The 17,449-nt window shown below is 37.5% G+C and overlaps 1 protein-coding gene across 2 annotated transcripts in view; it reads right to left on the bottom strand.

The window, feature by feature from the left end:
• NECTIN3 (nectin cell adhesion molecule 3) overlaps positions 1-16,990 on the bottom strand; it is a 137,985-nt gene extending 120,995 nt beyond the window's left edge. For both annotated transcript variants that reach the window (XM_061194158.1, XM_061194157.1), the window contains exon 1: positions 16,818-16,990. In XM_061194158.1, coding sequence (XP_061050141.1) covers positions 16,818-16,980 — 163 coding nt within the window. In that variant the 5' untranslated portion in view covers positions 16,981-16,990. The remainder of the gene's footprint in view (positions 1-16,817) is intronic.
• Positions 16,991-17,449: the final 459 nt, after the last annotated feature.

The following is a 17,449-nucleotide window of genomic DNA, read 5'->3' as shown; positions in this document are numbered from 1 at the left end:
GCTCAGCTGCCTCATGTGGCTAGTGACTATAATACTGAAGACGACAGCTATACAACATTTGCTTCATTGCAGAAAGTTCTAGATAGCACAGTTTTAGAGCGGAATTCAATAAAGGGTAACTTCTAACTACAGGTCTGAGTTTTCTACAAAGCTAAAAAAAAATCAGCCTCAAAGAGTTAATTTTTTTAAGGTTTAGATTTCTGTAAAAATGATTTATATGTAACCAACACAGGAAATAACAGGTTCAAAAAACAGCAAACTTCTACTACAGTATTTCCTATACATTAACACTAAAGATAAATCTCATGCCACTGTACAACATCTTTACCAATCTTTAAGTAGCAATTTCAGCCTTTATAAAATGCTCTTTCTAAAATGCTGTTTCCATCATCTATTCTCAGTCACTACCTTTTAATTTCAAATAAGGAAATTACCTTGATTTAATCAACCCACATAAAGGTTCTCTTTAGTTGAATTTACCTTATGCTTTTAAGTACAATTCCTTTATATTTTCAGAACAGAAGCACAAAATCTTAGATCAGCAAGAGAATTTACAGGACATCTGATCTAATCTCATTTTACAGAGACTGTGAAGTGATTTGCCCTTATCATATGGCTAGTGGCAAAACACAGACAAGAAGCCTCTTGGCTTCGAAAAGTAATCTTTCCAACTCCATCATGCTGAGCACATTATGAATAAATCCTAAACATTTCACAGAAAGAAAACCTAGAATGGCTATTAATGGAGACAATCAAAAGCTCAGTGATTTTCAAAATAAAAACTAGAGGGGGGCTGTAGTTCTTAAGTAAGCACTACTTCCACTAGAGGTAAAATGCATGGGAGACGGGTTTTCATAACAATTACTAAGAATCTGCTCTTGCAATTCCCATTTCAAATTGTGAAATTTTAGCAATTTTGAAACACTAATGAAATTATGAGTTTCAATCACCATTATAAAATGTACTCCCCAAAATACTATAATAATTATATTATCTTAGGCCTTACTGTTATTCCAGCAGTAAAAATTTATAATCAACAGTAAACAATTTTCAACCAAGGGAATTGTTTTTTAACCATACTGATGAATTTACTTCTGATCCTTAAATTTACTTTAACCTAATTATAAATGATACATAAAAAACAGAAGGCCTGTGAACATGTTAATATTCTCAGATAAAGCACACACTGTAAAGAACTAGTGCTTTAAAGACACTGATGTATTATCAATCCTCATAAATGACAGCCTTCTACAATGATACACACCTAAAAATTTATACACACATTTACATAACATACATTAATAATCCAAAAATCTCAAACTTACTGTTTTAAAAGAGGCACCTCTAAACAAGTACATGGAGCTTATGGCTAAGTAGTGTAATACTTTTCAGACCTAAGAATGAGGATTAAAATTGCGAATGGTGGAACAGGATGGAATAAAAAAGCAAGAACTTCGGAGCCAGACTAACCTAGATTTAAGAACACAGAGACCTCTAAATTATTACCAGTGTGACCCTGGGTACTTGAGAGCCTGTTTTATCACCTATAAAATGGGACTATTATCACCTAATTAACAAGGTTTCAGTAAAATTTAAAAGAAAAAATTCAAACATGGGAGCATGCACTGACTAAACCAAAAAGAGGATTGCTAGAAAAACTGTTTGAGGTCCAGTTGAAGCTAAAGCCTGATTCTATAGGGGCACCAATCTGCATGGTTATATGATTTTCTTTTCTCCCCAAGTCCCACTAGTAGCTGAGAAGTAAGCATAAAGAATTTGTACAGCTGAACTGATTTAGAGTGAAGATTTTGCAAGATTTTTCACTGTAAGTGAAAAACGCTGGGGCAAGGAATTAGATATTACAAGTCTAGGTTGAAAAAATAGGTGAGCCAATATGAAAAAAATACAAGTATGTATGGAACATAGCAAGAGCTCAAATACTTACTGCATTTCATTCACTGAATATTAAGTACTAAGTATTATAAGGTAGAAAACAGTATAGCCTGAGACTTCCAAGATGTGAGAATCTAGAAGAGAAAATAAGACATGCAAGGCAATGGATGTATGGTAGAGCGATCATATAATTTGTCATCTAAGCCAAAACATTTTTTAGAGTGAAAGGAAGTAGAGGAGTATTATTGATAATTATGCCAGAAGAACAGTTGTAAGCCTAGACATTCCAAGGCAAACTGGGTTATATCACCTTTATGAAAGTCACCATAGTTAAGGGTGAAAACAGAAAATTGGGAGAAGGAATGAGAGAAGCGTGTAGGGTGAGAAATTGCATCTAGAAAGTGAAATTTTCCTTCAGCTAAGTCCAAACTAGTGATTCCTAATTTTGTTTGGTAATCTGTGGAAAAATAGTGGAATTTAAGCTGGATCTTAGGCAGGGTGAGTTTTTCCAAGCAGAGAATGGGCACTATGGGAAGAAGTACAAAAGTAAACAGATTCACGGAAACAGAAAATGCAAGGGAAGTTTGGAGAAGAAAAATCCAAGTATTGGTAACAAATAACAGAGATGAAGTCAGAAAGGTAAATTCTTAATTCAGTTTGTTTGCACATCCGTATTTCTCGCTAACACTTATTTAACACTTACCTCTGTTGACCAGGCTTTATGCTGAGAAAGGACAAAGAGGAGGCACATTCCTTGCCCTCCAGGAGCTTAAAGTCAAGTCAGGGAAAGTGTAAATAAGCAAGAGGGAAAAAATAAGTAATACTGAAGAGTGAAAATACAGGAAGCCAAAAACATTATCTAGAAAAATTAATGTAGCAGAAGTTCACATATTACAGTGGAAAAAATAAAGATGCAGAAAGAGCAATTAGGAGGTGTTAACCTGTGAATATGACCTTACTTGGAAAACTTATAGACTCAAATCCATATATAAGAAAAAGAGAAATGCTAAAAATCAATAATCTAACCATTCATTTCAAGAAATAGAAGAATAAGAAATAAACCCTCCAAAAATAGAAAATGTAGAACAGATAATAATGAAACAGAAAACAAACATAAAGAGCATCAAGAACAAGTCATAGATGGGTTCTTTGAAAAGTCTAATAAAATTGATAAACTCCTAGCAAGACTGATCCAGAAAACAAAAAAACAAAATACGAACATGAGGAATGAGAAAGGGGGGCATTACTACAGATCCTCCAGGCACTAAAAAGGTAGTAAGAGAACATTATGAACAACTTCATGTCAAAAGATTTGAAAACATGAAATTGACAAATTCCTACAAAAACTCAATGTGCCAGAACTGACACAAGAAGAATGAAAATCTAGACAGTACCATGATTATTTAATGAACTGTAACTAAAAATCCTTCCCATAAAAAAATTACTTCACGCCAGGATGGCTTTACAACAAATTCTACCAGTCAAAGAAAAGAAAAAAAAAAAAAAAGTACCAATCTTAAACTCTTACACAGGATAGAAAAAGATGCAACAATTCTCATATTTTTTAATGAGTCTAGCATTACTTTGATCCCAAAACTTGGCAAAAGCATTATAACGAAAGAAAATTACAGGCCAATTTAATTGATAAACATAGATGGTGAAGAAAAAATTTTAAAAAAATAGTCAGTTGAATCCTATAATAAAGGATACATTCATCAAAACCAAACTGGGATTATTCCAGAAACACAAAGATGGCTTAACATTTTTTAAATGTAATTCACATTATTAAAAAAAGTATATGATCATCTCAAAATTAAGATAAAGCACTTGATAAAATTAAACTCCATTCATGATAAAAATTCTTAAGCAAACTAGGAATAGAAACTTTCCTAATCTGATAAAAAAAGTTTTATTAAAAAAAAAAAACTACAGCAAACATCATACTTAATTTTGAAATGTGGAACACTTTTTTACCTCTGAGATAAGGAATGAGACAATGATGCCTGCGGTCACCACTTTAATTCAACATCAATAGTGGAGGTCCTAGCCAGTGCAATAAGCAAAGGAAAAGGAAAAAAAAAAAAAAAAAAGTATAAGGATTGGAGAGGAATAAGGCTTTAATTATGTATAGATTGCATGACTGTATAGATGGAAAATCCAAAAGACGCAACAAAGTATATATACATACACAAACAGAAAAGTATAAGTGGTAAGTATGTAGTGGTAAGAACTATTACAAAGTAAGCATATCCACAAAACCATCACCCTGATCGAGAAATAAATCTTTACCAGCACTCCAGAAGCCCCTCTCCCATTACTTTCTAATCACAAATCCTTCTCTCTTCCTTAGTAATAACAATTGACTTCTAACTTCATTTTATTCATTCTTAATTGATGTCTTATTCCATTTCTGCCCACAGTTTCTACTACTAAGTCCCAACATCACCCTGCACTCTCAAAATTTATCACGTAAATCAATAAAGATGAAATCCTCTCCAGAACTTCCCTCTTATACCTGGAAATGTCTCTGTATTTTCACCTATCATTTTCTTTTTCTCTGCCTAGTAGAAAGAAGAGCCCCTCATCATTTCTAAGATTAGCCTCTCTCATCTGTGTTTTTAATGTTTCCACTTACTTTCTGTTCCTGGACCTTGTCATATCAATGTTCTTTTCCCATCCCCCTCCCAAAGACAGAGAAGTCTCATCATAAAAATTAAAAAGCTTTTCTTCAACTTTCTGTAGTGGACACCCATGGAAAATATATACTCTTGGGCTATGGCAATAACCGTATCTAGTTTCTAAGAGCAGCAATGTCAGTTTAATAGGCAAAGCTACAATGTCCAGTGTTTCAAGGGGCAGAAAGCAATGACCTTGACAGACTGCCCCTAGACATTATCTTGGCTATGGTTCTGGATATGTTTCTAGATGCCTAGCCTCCTTTGGTTCTTCATTTCCATACCTGAACCACTCAATATCCTTCAATAAATTTTGTTTTAATCAAAGTTAAGTTTGAAGTGTTCGTAATTAAGAACCTTCACTGATGTCTTAGCTCAGGCTGCTATAACAAAATACCACAGACTGGGTGGTTTAAACAACAAACATTTATTTCTCACAATTCTGGAGGATAGGAAGTCCGAGATCAGGGTGTTAGCATGGTTTGGGTTCTGGTGAGAACTCTCTTCCTGGCTTGCAGATGGCTACCTTCTTGCTGTATCCTCAAAATGGTGGAGGAAGGAAGCTCTGGTGTCTTTCTCTTCTTATAAGGGCACCAATCCCATCATGGGGGCTCTAACCTCATGACCTCATCTGAACCTAATCACCTGCCAAAGAACCGTTTCTAATACCACCAGATTGGGAGTTAGGGCTCTAACATAGGAATATTGGGACAACACATTCAGCCCACAATAACTGATACATTATTCTTCCCCCTCAAATTATTTGCTCATGTTCCTCTTTCCCAAGAGCAGGCCCTACCCTACTACTTCTTCACTATCCCCTCATTAGTTAATTTTTTGGAATTTGACCCTTTTCCTAACCACTTGTACTAAATTACTAAGTCATCAATGCACTTCTCTTAACTACTAAATGTATTGGTCTATTTATCAAGTAAGAATTTGTTCCCAGATTATTTCTCCCCTCCCTCCCTCTTATCTAATCAAAGTACCTCAACCTTTTTTTTTTTTTTAATATTTATTTATTTGTTTGGCTGCACCAGGTCTTGGCTGCAGCACACGGGATCTTTTTTAGTTGCAGCATGCGGGCTCTTAGTTGTGGCATGTGGGATCTAGTTCCCTGACCAGGGATCGAACCCGGGCCCCCTGCATTGGGAGCACAGAGTCTTAACCACTGGACCACGAGGGAAGTCCCCAAAGTACCTCAACATTTAAAATTTTTTCCAGTCCCCTCCCTACTTCCCCTTCCTTCCTTTCTCTCTTCTCTTCTCCCCCTCTGCCTCCTCTCTCCTTTAAACAGCTCATCTAATCCAAATACCTCGATCCTGATAATTCCCAATTCCACGTTCTCCCCCACTACCCTCTCATAACAAATTTCCAACTACAGCTCTAAAATATGCCCCAGAGGCACAATTAAAATGCCTCCAAAAAGTTACCAGATTGATTCATCAATCCTTCTACTATCCTTTTCTAGTCATTCAAGAGAGAAACATAAGTTCATATCCAACTCTTCTATCCTCACCTATGATATCCAAACACCATGTTTGGACGGACAACACTATGGACACTATGGACAACAGCAATGGTTTTCCCTTTCGCTTGTCTCTCTCTAATCTCCTCAGCATCAGCAAAGTATTTAAAATCTATGACTTCCCCCCATAAAGCTCATACTTGAACCACATGGAAACATTAATTCCTTCCGCAGAGTCCTCAGTCCAGTGATCTTTTCAGCCTGGAATGCTCTCTTTTCCACTGACTTCCCTCAGAAATGGAAAACTCTTCCTTCAAGGTTCAGCTAGAAAATTAGGTCTTCTATTAAGTCTTCCTCCATTCCCAGTTAAACTGCTCCTTCTTCTGCAATCTCACAACACTTTATATTTCTAACATGAGACAATTCATTTTCCCTTGCGTTATGGATAGCTGTATTTGTAAAGCACTTTACTGCAGTTTAATAAGGATTTCATTTAATTTTCACAGCAACTCTGTAAAGGATCTATTATTTAGCTAAGTGTATAAGGACTGAAACAGGCAGAAAGCTTAAGTAACTGGGTATAAAATAGACACACACACACACACACTTTTCTAATTCCAAATCTGCTAACAATTAAATTTTACATTTCTTAAGGGCAAAGACCCCAAGGGTCCTAGCATAGCCCTTTCTGTGTAACAGATGCTTTGTGTTTTAATAAATATTCTCTCCCCTGTTTGAAATAACCCTGTTTTACTTGTCTGGACTCGAATCATTCTTGAAAATATAGCTCAAAAGTTTCAATTCCTCTAATTAGCATTCCCTGACTCTTCCAAGCCTTACTGATCTTTTTTTTTTAGGCTGTATCATACTACTTGGTATGTTATTACAGATATCTAACACGCAGTTAGTCTTACAAATGGGTTTATAAGCTTGGGAGCAGCCATCACATCTTATTCCACTGTGATATCCTCTATACTACCTATCACTTGGTTGGTGCTCTATCATCTGTTCCCTGATTGATGTGCAATAGTCCCCAATCCATCCCCTGCTTCAATCTGTAAACCTTTTATTTTTTGCATTACAGGTATAGATCAACTGTTGTGACTAATTAAAACGTTGTCATATTTTGACAGTAAATATTATTCAACCCACTCTTGAAATTTAAAGCACACAAGTCAAGGAAGTATTTTAATCATTTCATGGGAGAAAAGTCAAGAGTGACTATTTTAGATGACTGTAGAGGGCAGCAAAGCAACAGTAGTATCCTCAAAGAAAAATAATGTATTTTTCTTAGGGAACTTCGATTTGTTTTTATATTTTAACAGATGCTGTTAGCATTAAAGCTTTTACAAGAGACTTTTTAACATGCTGTATAAAAGTTTCACCAGCTACTTATATATTTAAACATTTTCACTATCAGTTATAAACATAACAAAAATATATGAAAGCCCAGATCCTTTTATACACATATGGAAAATAAGTTTGATAAACAATGCATGGTTTCAAAATAGCCACCATAATTGCTAACTCTTTTAAAAATCTAAATAAAAGTCGACAATGTTTTTCACTGAAAAATGTAAAAATAATCTATCTTAAATACAGAAAAGAGTGTCAACAGTCTAAACAGTCTTATTTCTTGCTAGGAAAGATGTTTTCATTAGTATTACTAATTCTAGCCCTGATATACCTTCTTTCTGTCATTCAACTGAAAAGGCTATACCAGCTTTAAAAGAAAAATAACAAAATCTTTGACACTGTACTAGTGTACAACAAACAGAAGGTAACAATTTAAGAAGAGTTTCTTACTGTTATTTCAATATTAAAGTTCACTCTGGTTTTAATGTGGACTAGGCAAATGAAACTATGTCATCAAAATAATCATATATTTATAACCTCAGAATTGCTTATAGGAACAGGAAAGCTACCATAAAAGTTGATGTTCAATACATCTGCACTATTTGCATATGTTCCTCAAAGTTTTTGTTGGTGGCAATGTTTTACCTCCTTTAAGTTTAACAAGCAGAAATCAGAGATTTAGATTTACAGTAGCTGCTACAGCAATTAACATATGCAGACTCATGGTTTAGTGAAAAATGCTATAACGTTTTAGCCCTGTGCCCTCAATGAGAAGGATAGAACTGTTAGCTATGTACCTTCTCCCATCTGAATCTCTTCAGTAAACAATAAATAAACAGAGAGGCTTTTTAAAAATTGTGCATTTAAAATAAAGGAACCAGGGTATCAGTAAGCAGATTTAAATACAAGACAGACTATTGTCTGACTTAGTTAACATTAAATTGAACTTATAACCATGAATGATTATCTCTAATCTAAATCAAATTAGAAGGGAGTTTGGAGTTCATAATGACAAGGACACTTGTGAAATGAAATCTTAATCTACCCCACAGTAGCTATGACTAAATTAGATATCATATTAATAAGTTTTGAAACCCATGGCCTCAGATATTTTAGTAATAACAATCATGTCTATCATGGATAACTCATAGAAAGAGTCACTATATGAAATTCATCTTACCACAGTTTCCCAGTACTAACATTTACTTCATTAATACTTTTGTATTTCCTCTGAACTGAAGCCATTAGAAGAGTCCAGCATGCTCTTAATTATATATAATGTTCTCAAACGCTAAGTTGGAGTCCTAGCTGTGTACACCTATTTTTATATCTGCCTCTTGATTTTTTCATGTCCTTCCCAATAACAGCACTGGTACACTTCCATTACAAAATAGAATAGCTATCTTAAATAAACCCACTCTATTCCTAAAACTCAGACCCAGAGTGTGATGTGTTATACATAAAGTGAGGTATACCCCACAGAAGCTGCTTAAACTACATATATCCTGGAGTAAATAATATACTGCTAATTTTGCAATACCAAAGAGGAAGAATTGTATTCCTCCTAGGTCAATTTCACAAATACCTCAGATTCAAAATGGGTAACGCAACGGGGAATAAAGAGACAGAGATAAAGAAAGCAAAAAGAATTTCTGGAAAAAAGAAAAGCCAACAAAGAACTTTCTCACCAAGTAACGTCTTTAAAGCCTATCAACCTTTTCTAGTTTATTAAATAAATGAATTATATGTATATTTTTTATATATATATATATATTCATTCCTCCCCTATCTTGGAAGGTAGGGATAGAAACAACGTAAACATAATATCAAATATACAAAGCTCTCTAAGGATGTATTTCCTATAGTGTGTTCTGTACAACAAAGCTTCTGCAACATAACAGGTTGTTTAATTAGACTGCAAAAAAGAATATTTTACTAAAGAATTTCTTAAACCATTAATAAACTAATGCACATAGTGACTTTCCATGAGGGAGGGGGTTACATGGTTAGTTTTTCCCATTCCCAAATGTATTCAACCACAGTTCTTTCTTCCAAAAACATATCTTCTGAGACGAGTGTTCTATTAAACACTTTGACAAACATTGCTCTAAACATAAAAGCATGAAAAAATGAAGAGAATTTGCTCGAGGGACTAAGGATTTGAAAGATAGCTAGGATCAGATAGGAAATGAAGTCAAATCCAGAAAAGTTTTTGTAGTTATTTATTACAGTTATTATTCTGTGTTATTATTTTATTTCAACATGGAAGATGAAATCATAAACCGAGTATTCTCTTGATACCATTTTGTTGTATAGCAAATTTGGTCAATTCCTTAAAGTTATTAACAGGGGGAAAAAAAGCAAATGTTTGGGAGCAAAACTTACCACCCTACAATGTCTCTTTGGCACACGATTATTTTGAGCTGAAAACAATCAAGGCCCAAAAGACTCAGGAAGAAATTTTGACCTTCCCCCCTAACTGCTTAAAAAAATTTAGATAGTGGGCCTATTCCTGGAATTGAGCTACCATCAGAGATATCTGCAAAAAGTACAGGCTAAGTGTGGTGGGGAAACTCAACAGGGCCTAGAGATCAGAGTCCACTCTGTGTCCCATAGTCTCTGCAAGGCCCAGCAAAAATTTGTTTACCAAACATTTGCTTTTCCATCTTCATGTGAATTGCCTTTCTCCCCTTTGAAGTCCCAAATCACCACCCCCAGTACCCTCTTTTGTCTTTAGCGGAAGTTGGTATTTAAGGTGAGGGTTTCTGGCAGTTTTCCTGGGTCTCTTCCATGTATACATGCCCTTAAACTTTTGTTTGATTTCTCCTGTTAATCTGTCTCATGTCAATGTAACTCTTAGACCAGCCAGAAGAACCTAGAAAGGTAGAGAAAAATTCCTTCCTCCCTGACATGTTAAAACCTATATAGTTTACAAAATAACTTGTGTTTATTCTGTGATACATGCTGATGACATACAGTGAAGCCTGAGGCACAGTTTTTACTGCAAAGAGCACACACCACAAAACAACTTACAATTAAATTACTAGATAATGAATAAAAAGAGTAACTACTTTATAAAGAAGAAAAGCTCACTGTATGAAAGAAGTGGTAAGGCAAGGCTTCACAGAGAAAATTAATTTTAAACTGGGCGCTTCAGAATTTGAGTAGGTAGGAAGAGTAATAACATTTTAGGCCTTATGAGCAAGAGCTAGAGAAGGGCATAACCTACTTTGGAGACCACAAATAGTTTAGACCTGCACTGTCCAATATGGTAGCCACCAGCCATACCTGACTACTGAGCACATGAAATATAGCTTATCCAAACAACAATCTGTAAGTGTAAAACACATCAGATTTCGAAGACTTCCTACAAAAATAAAAAAGGTAAAATACCTCAATTCTTTCATATCAACTGCATGCTGAAATGATAACATTTTGGTTATATTGTGTTAAATAAAGTATATTAAGATTAATTTCACCTGTTTCTTTTATTACTTTTTTAATGTGGCACCATAACTTAAAATTATGTACATAATTCACATTACTTCTATTGGACAGTCCTGGTTTAGATTAAATTTTATTTTTCTATTAAGCTCTTGAAATAAAGAAATTTGAGTGCCCACTACATGCCTAGCACATGAGGGTACAACAGTGAACAAAATAATGACCACATCTGGTCAAATCATATATAAAAATGCTGTAAAAATAGCACCCATCCAGGGAAGAAACAATCATCTGAAGATGTCACTCACAATACAAATGCCCCAATCATCAGGCTCCACTCCCCAAACCTCTTGCAAAAAATGTTGATCCAGTAAGTCCATAGCGGGGCCTGGAATGTTGTTTTGAAAAAGATTTCCTAGAAACTAGGTCTGAACCTTTCCACATACCCTACATTTGCTGACTAGCTGAGAATAGTGATTTATAGACACCCCCCTTTTAAAAAGTTTACTTCTTCTGAAGAAACCTGAGAGCTTAAAGTAAAGAGCCTCTACCGGTACAATAGCCAACCTATCTAAAAGAGCAAGTTTGATTTTTTTTTTTACTTTTTTTTTTGGCAGCACCCTGTGGCATGCAGTATCTTAGCTCCCCCACCAGGGATTGCAACTATGCCCCCGGCACTGGGAGCTCAGAGTCTTAACCACCACGGGACTGCCAGGGAAATCCCTTTCTTTTTTTTTAACTATTAAACTTAAAAGAAACCAAGTGAAGTTAAAAAAAAAAGAAAAAACTATTACAACCTCTCCTATCTATAGAGTCACATGTATAATTTACTATCTCACACCTACAAAATAATCGTCAGAAACGTTGAAAAGCATACTATCAACTCTCAGTCATTTAAACCAGTTATGAGCTGGTATGTTTTTACACATGCCTCAAATTCCAGTTTATGAATATCTACTCACAACACTACAAGGTACTTCCTTCCTACTGATCTTAATTAGCAGAATGAATGTTGGGCAATTAATAGGGCTACAAGAAAACTAATCTCCTTGGATGTTATATTAAAGAGAACATGTAAAAGTCATAATGTAAGTATGCAATACAATATCCTTTCCTAAACAACTACAGTACCTGCAATATGGCTGTATCTAGACTTATAGGGGGCAGTCCTCACTAAAATTTTAAATTTTAAATACACAACAAATTTTATTTATATAACTAATTAAACTATGTCAGAGCCTTACAGAAATAAAAATCATAAGTTTAGGAAAGCATATGGCTGTAAGACAATTTTAGATAAAAATATAAAAGGTACTCAAAAGTATGACATTAATGGTGCTTAGATTTTTAGATCTGAGTTCCTGGCACACAAAATAATTCCATTACTTACTTAAAGGTTATTTGATTTTATCCTACGTTTACACATTAATAGCCATTATTAATCAAATGCCACATCTTTCACAAACCATACAGCCCGTATTGTCAATTTTATGAGGACTTTAACAGATTACAGAACATGCTATAGCAATGCATTATTAACTCACTAATTTTTTAAGGGGTAAATTACAGAATGCCAAAATACTATTTTTTAACAAGGGTATCACAGCCAGCTTCTCTTCAATAATTTTCAAATAATAGGCAAGAAGCCGTAAGTTCTATTCCTTAACTATACAGATGCAAAATGTACATGAGTTGCTGAAATCACTAAATACATATATATATAAGCGTAAGTGACATAAGGTAAAACGGTAAATACATACACACCCACAAATACATAATTGCCCAGCTTTTTTCAATTCCTATTTCTGATTCTGTAGCTAAATGCAAAAAGGAAAATTTGGTCTTTTTTGCTTCCTTTTAAATTTGGTTCACTTGCCAATTATATCTGTTTTGGATGCAGAAAGATTCTTATGGGCAATATGTATTACAGGCTCCAACCTGAAACTACCAGTAACTTGATAAGGTAGAAGTGAAATCATGACTCCCTCTTCAACTCCACATTTTTCAATATAACCACTAACATTCTGAGTGATCGTATAGAACTGCCCAGTCCTAAAATGCATTCTACATCATTAAGAGACGATTCAACTAGGTTCCATACAGCTACACCATTGAGTTAATTTCACCATATCCTAACATTCTGAAAGTTGGTCATCTGTATATTTACCAGAGATAAAGTTAACAAATATTTAAAGAGCACTGACTGGGCTATACACTGAAAGAGGTAAAGTGCAAATACAGCAAGTCAATCAACTTGAAAACTCAATTATTCAAGTCATCAGGGTAGAATTTAAGAATGACAAATATTAGGTTGGTTGGTTTATAATGTGCAATAAAATAAATGCTAAAATTTAAATGTACATTCCATGCATTCTAAGTGTTTTATTTTATTCTTTCATTTAATCCTCTACAGGCAAGAGGACAAGAACTCTATAGGCAAACTGATATTACCCTTTTTTTGAAGACGAGAAACCTTAAGTTTACTGAGGTTAAATAACTTGCCAACGATTCACACAGCTAGTAAGTGGCAGTCATTTTTCAGAATCAAACTGTTTATTTAGCATCTAAATCATAAACTGCAGAGAGAGAGCAAACTTATTCCACCTACCACAATGTCTAATCTCAACAAGAAAATCTAACTCAACTGATTTTTTTTTAAGTAATTTTTTTTCTCAGTTTACACTAATATTTCTACCTAATGGGTTAGGTATCCTTCTTCTGGGTAACCCACAGTACACCTCATGCAGATCTCTATCATAAACACTGAGCTGTCCTATAACCATCTGTTTACGTTATGTCTACCATACTGCTGTAAGCTCCCTGAAGCCAGGACTCTGCCTTATTCATGTTTTATGTTCTCAAGTTCCTATCAAGTGCCATGAATACAGGAAGTTCTGAAAGTGCTATTCAATGTTCAATCATCATATTAGATCTTTTTTCCATCACCTTCTAAATATCCATTTAAGATATAACCCTGTTGAAAATGGAAAAAGTTGGAACTTAGGTCAAATAGTCTACCTTCTCTTTCATCAATACCGTATCCTAATATTCTCTACTCCTCAAGAAAAAATGTTGGAAGGGAAAGTAAGATAAATCTGATCACCTATGAACTGATTATTGCCATTATAAAGAAATATGGACTTCCATAATTAAATAAGTGAGGTTTATATCAAGTCAGATAGTGTTGAAAAATCTAGTCCTCTTGACCTTTACACCTAGGACTTTCTGAGGCTTTAAAAAAAAAACACAAAAAAACAAAAAACCAACCAACCCTGACAGTTGGTTAACCTGTAAAATTCTCATTTTAAAATTTCAGTTCTTCAGATAAGACATATAATGTACACCCTCAAAACAGCAAATCTGATTAATTTTTTATAGCTTACAGAATATCATGTCTACCAGTTTGACTGCGAGGGTTTTTACAGCAGTAAAATTAACATGACATAAAAATTATCTTGTGCTAATAGATGATATTGCAGAAGTGTAGCATAGTTAAGGTCATGCTAAACATAAGCATAATGTCAAAAATATCAGCAGCAAAAAAATAATAATAATAAATCTGTATGTGGTAAAAAAAAAGTAAAGCATTCTGATTAACAAATCATATAATCATCTCTTTAAACCCTAAAAATCTTCTCAACTCTAAGACTAACAACTCCCACAACATTGTAAATCAACCATACTTCAATAAAATTTTTTTAATAAATAACTCAAACATCAGTAAGTGCCAAACTTTGTTAAGTAGTAGTATGAGTATCAGATCAACGAACAGGTTACAAGAAAATTCCGTTTCCATACTTACTAAGTATCCATAAATCAGGACAACTGTGCCATATTCAAAGACTGAATTCTAAAATACAAGTTGACATTAAAAACTTGTCATAAGGGTTCACAAATTAGGGTGTTATAACACTCATAAGCCAAAAAAAAGGAATCTCTTTAAATGAGCAGTGCACAGTGATACAAAACTAGTGTCTGTCTCTACAACTACAAGCTGAGTTGACTCTAAAAACTTTAATTTACACCTCTCTAAATCACAGTCCATTTGCTTATACTACTTGAATTTTTAGGACTCTAAAATATCAAATCCCTCCAACAGCACATTATTAAAGAGATTTTTTTTAACTCTTTTCTTCTTCCATGTGAAAACCAATGTGTTCCTTCAAAAAGTAATCTACACTTCACTTGCACATTCACTATGAAATTATTACCCAGGTTCAATTTCCTTGTATTAACTGTACATATTACCTTGCTTCAGTCTTCTACGGGGCTTTGCCTAGCTAGATAAAACTTTACTGGAGACACAAATATTCCCTCAGTCCTTACCACAATCTAAGTCAGAACAGTAAACTGTTAACATCCGCTCCCACTTTCTTCCCACCTAATTGTAATCCACAACCCTCCTGAATGGAAAAGAACGGTACACAAATTCAATCTAGAATCTCGCATCAATCTAAAGCGGTAACAGCACTAAGACTTGTGTAGTGGAACCAAACATCTGCGGAGTGGGACTACAGAAACAATGTGGCTTAGTTAACATGCCATTTATCACACTATACTGTGTAAATCAGAACGTGTCATTACAGTGCTTGAAACGTGACGGTGATTTGGTAGTGGAAATTCTCAGCCTATAAGAGGCACTCAATCTTTTGAAAATTTTGCCTCCCTCATAACCAGCTACCCTGACACACCTACACGGTACAGGGGTACAGGATTCTCTTTCCTCTAAATCGCACCATCCAATAAATCCGCACACATCTCTCCTTGTGGTAAATACTGGTAAAACTCCTGGTTTCATTTAAGATTTCATTAAACACTGAGATCCAACGCAGACTTATGTACCAGTAAAAATGTCTCAGGTAAAACACGCTTTGAGCAAGCCTAAGTTTTGCTTCTGCACTTTCCTCACCAAGTAAGAGTCATCGAATGAATAACATCCTGCAGTGTTCCGGTATTACCAAAAGACAGAGCTAGTCCCCAAAGACCGGTGGCCTTACTTTCCCACATCGCCGCCTTCCATTAAGGATCACTTAAGTCCACCTCTCTTGCATGAAACGGAGATCTTTTTTTGTTTTTTTAAAGCTATTCTTAACAAGTAGGCTTCTAGTCTCTGATACCTAGGAAGTGAACTTACAAAGAGACTACCTCCCAAATATGACAAAACTATAAGATAACGTGGGAAGAAAGGGAAGAGGCGTGGGGCTTGTTTTGATCGGAACAGCTGGGGCACGGTCAATGCAATCAGGTATTTTACACATACATCGAAGTCCTGAGGACAAACAGGGTTTGCTAATATAAACACAGACAGTGAGAAAAACGTCCCACAAACTGGAAAGCAGCGACGGGCTCAATGCAAAGCGATCCAGAGGCTGCCAGGGCAGAAAGGGGCCGGAGGACCGAAGAAAACTGTAGGGGATGCTGCAGGGTGGGCTAACATGGTGCTTCTCCAGGGTGGAAGGCGATGAGGTGTGGGAACCCGAAGGCTTCATTCCTTCGAGCTCTGGTCCCTAAAGGTATCTTGGCTCACAGCTCAAGTTTCACCCGGGAAAAAAGGAGGCGGCAAACGTGCATCCCGTCACCTTAGCCCCAGCACACAAGTCCGCGCTCTCGGCTTCCTCCGCGAACAGGCGAGGAAGTAACGGTCCCCGGAGCAAACACGGAGGAGCCCCGCGCACGAAGCACTCGGCGTCCGGGCGGAAAACGCAGTCGCCGAACCCCAGCCCGCAGCGTGGCGAGCGGCGCGGCCGCGGGCGAGGAGAGCGGGCGGACGGCGCCGCATTCGCCGGCCCCGGCCCTTCCCCGGCCTCGCCCCAGGCGCGGCGAAAAGTTTCCAGCCAAAGTCCACGGCACTCGCTCGCGCAGCCAACCGCCAAACACAACCGCTTCCCGCCCGGGAGAGCGGCCCACGCCGGCCCGGCCGCGGCCCCGGGACCCTCGGTCGCGCCTCCCTCAGCCCGCACCGGCCGCCGAGGTTCACCTACCACAGAGCCGGGAGAAGAGCAGCAGCGGGAAGAGCAGCAGCAGCAGCAGCGGCGGTGGCGTCGGGGGCGGCAGCAGGAGCCCGGCCCCGGGGGGAGAAGCGGAGGAAAGTTGTGCTTTGCCGCCTCCGGGACACAGCGGAGCCGGCCCCGGGGTCCGCGCCATCCCCCACCCTCCCCCCGGCCCGCTCGCTCTCCGGCCCCCCGGCTCCCCCGGCCCCGGCGCCTCAGGCTGTGGGCGGCGGCGGCAGGCGCGGCGGCGGCGGCGGCGGCGGAAGGTCCGGTGCGCGCGTCCCTAACTCCCAGTTCTTGAGCCGTCGTCGCCGGCTGACACTCAGCCGAGCACTCGCGGCTGCTTCGACTCCGCCGTCGCCGACGCCACTGCCGAGGCTGAGGCGGGAGCCGCCCGCCGCCTCCGCCGCCGCCGCCGCCGCCGCCACTCCCCTCCCCCCCGGCACCCGCCCGCCTCGAACTCCTGGGAACTCGGAACGCACCACCCCGCCCGCACGGGAGGGGGAGAGGAAGCCGACCCTCAGAGCGCAGGGACTCGCCCGCGCAACTCGCGCTCCCGTCTGATCCGGGAGTGCAAGCCCGACTCCTCCCACCCCGCCCTCCTACACACGCCCCTCCTCTTT

Source organism: Eubalaena glacialis, chromosome 6, assembly GCF_028564815.1.
Source record: "Eubalaena glacialis isolate mEubGla1 chromosome 6, mEubGla1.1.hap2.+ XY, whole genome shotgun sequence".
Taxonomy (NCBI): domain Eukaryota; kingdom Metazoa; phylum Chordata; class Mammalia; order Artiodactyla; family Balaenidae; genus Eubalaena; species Eubalaena glacialis.
Note: the sequence above shows the minus strand (reverse complement) of the source record. Positions and strands in the feature narration are given on the sequence as shown.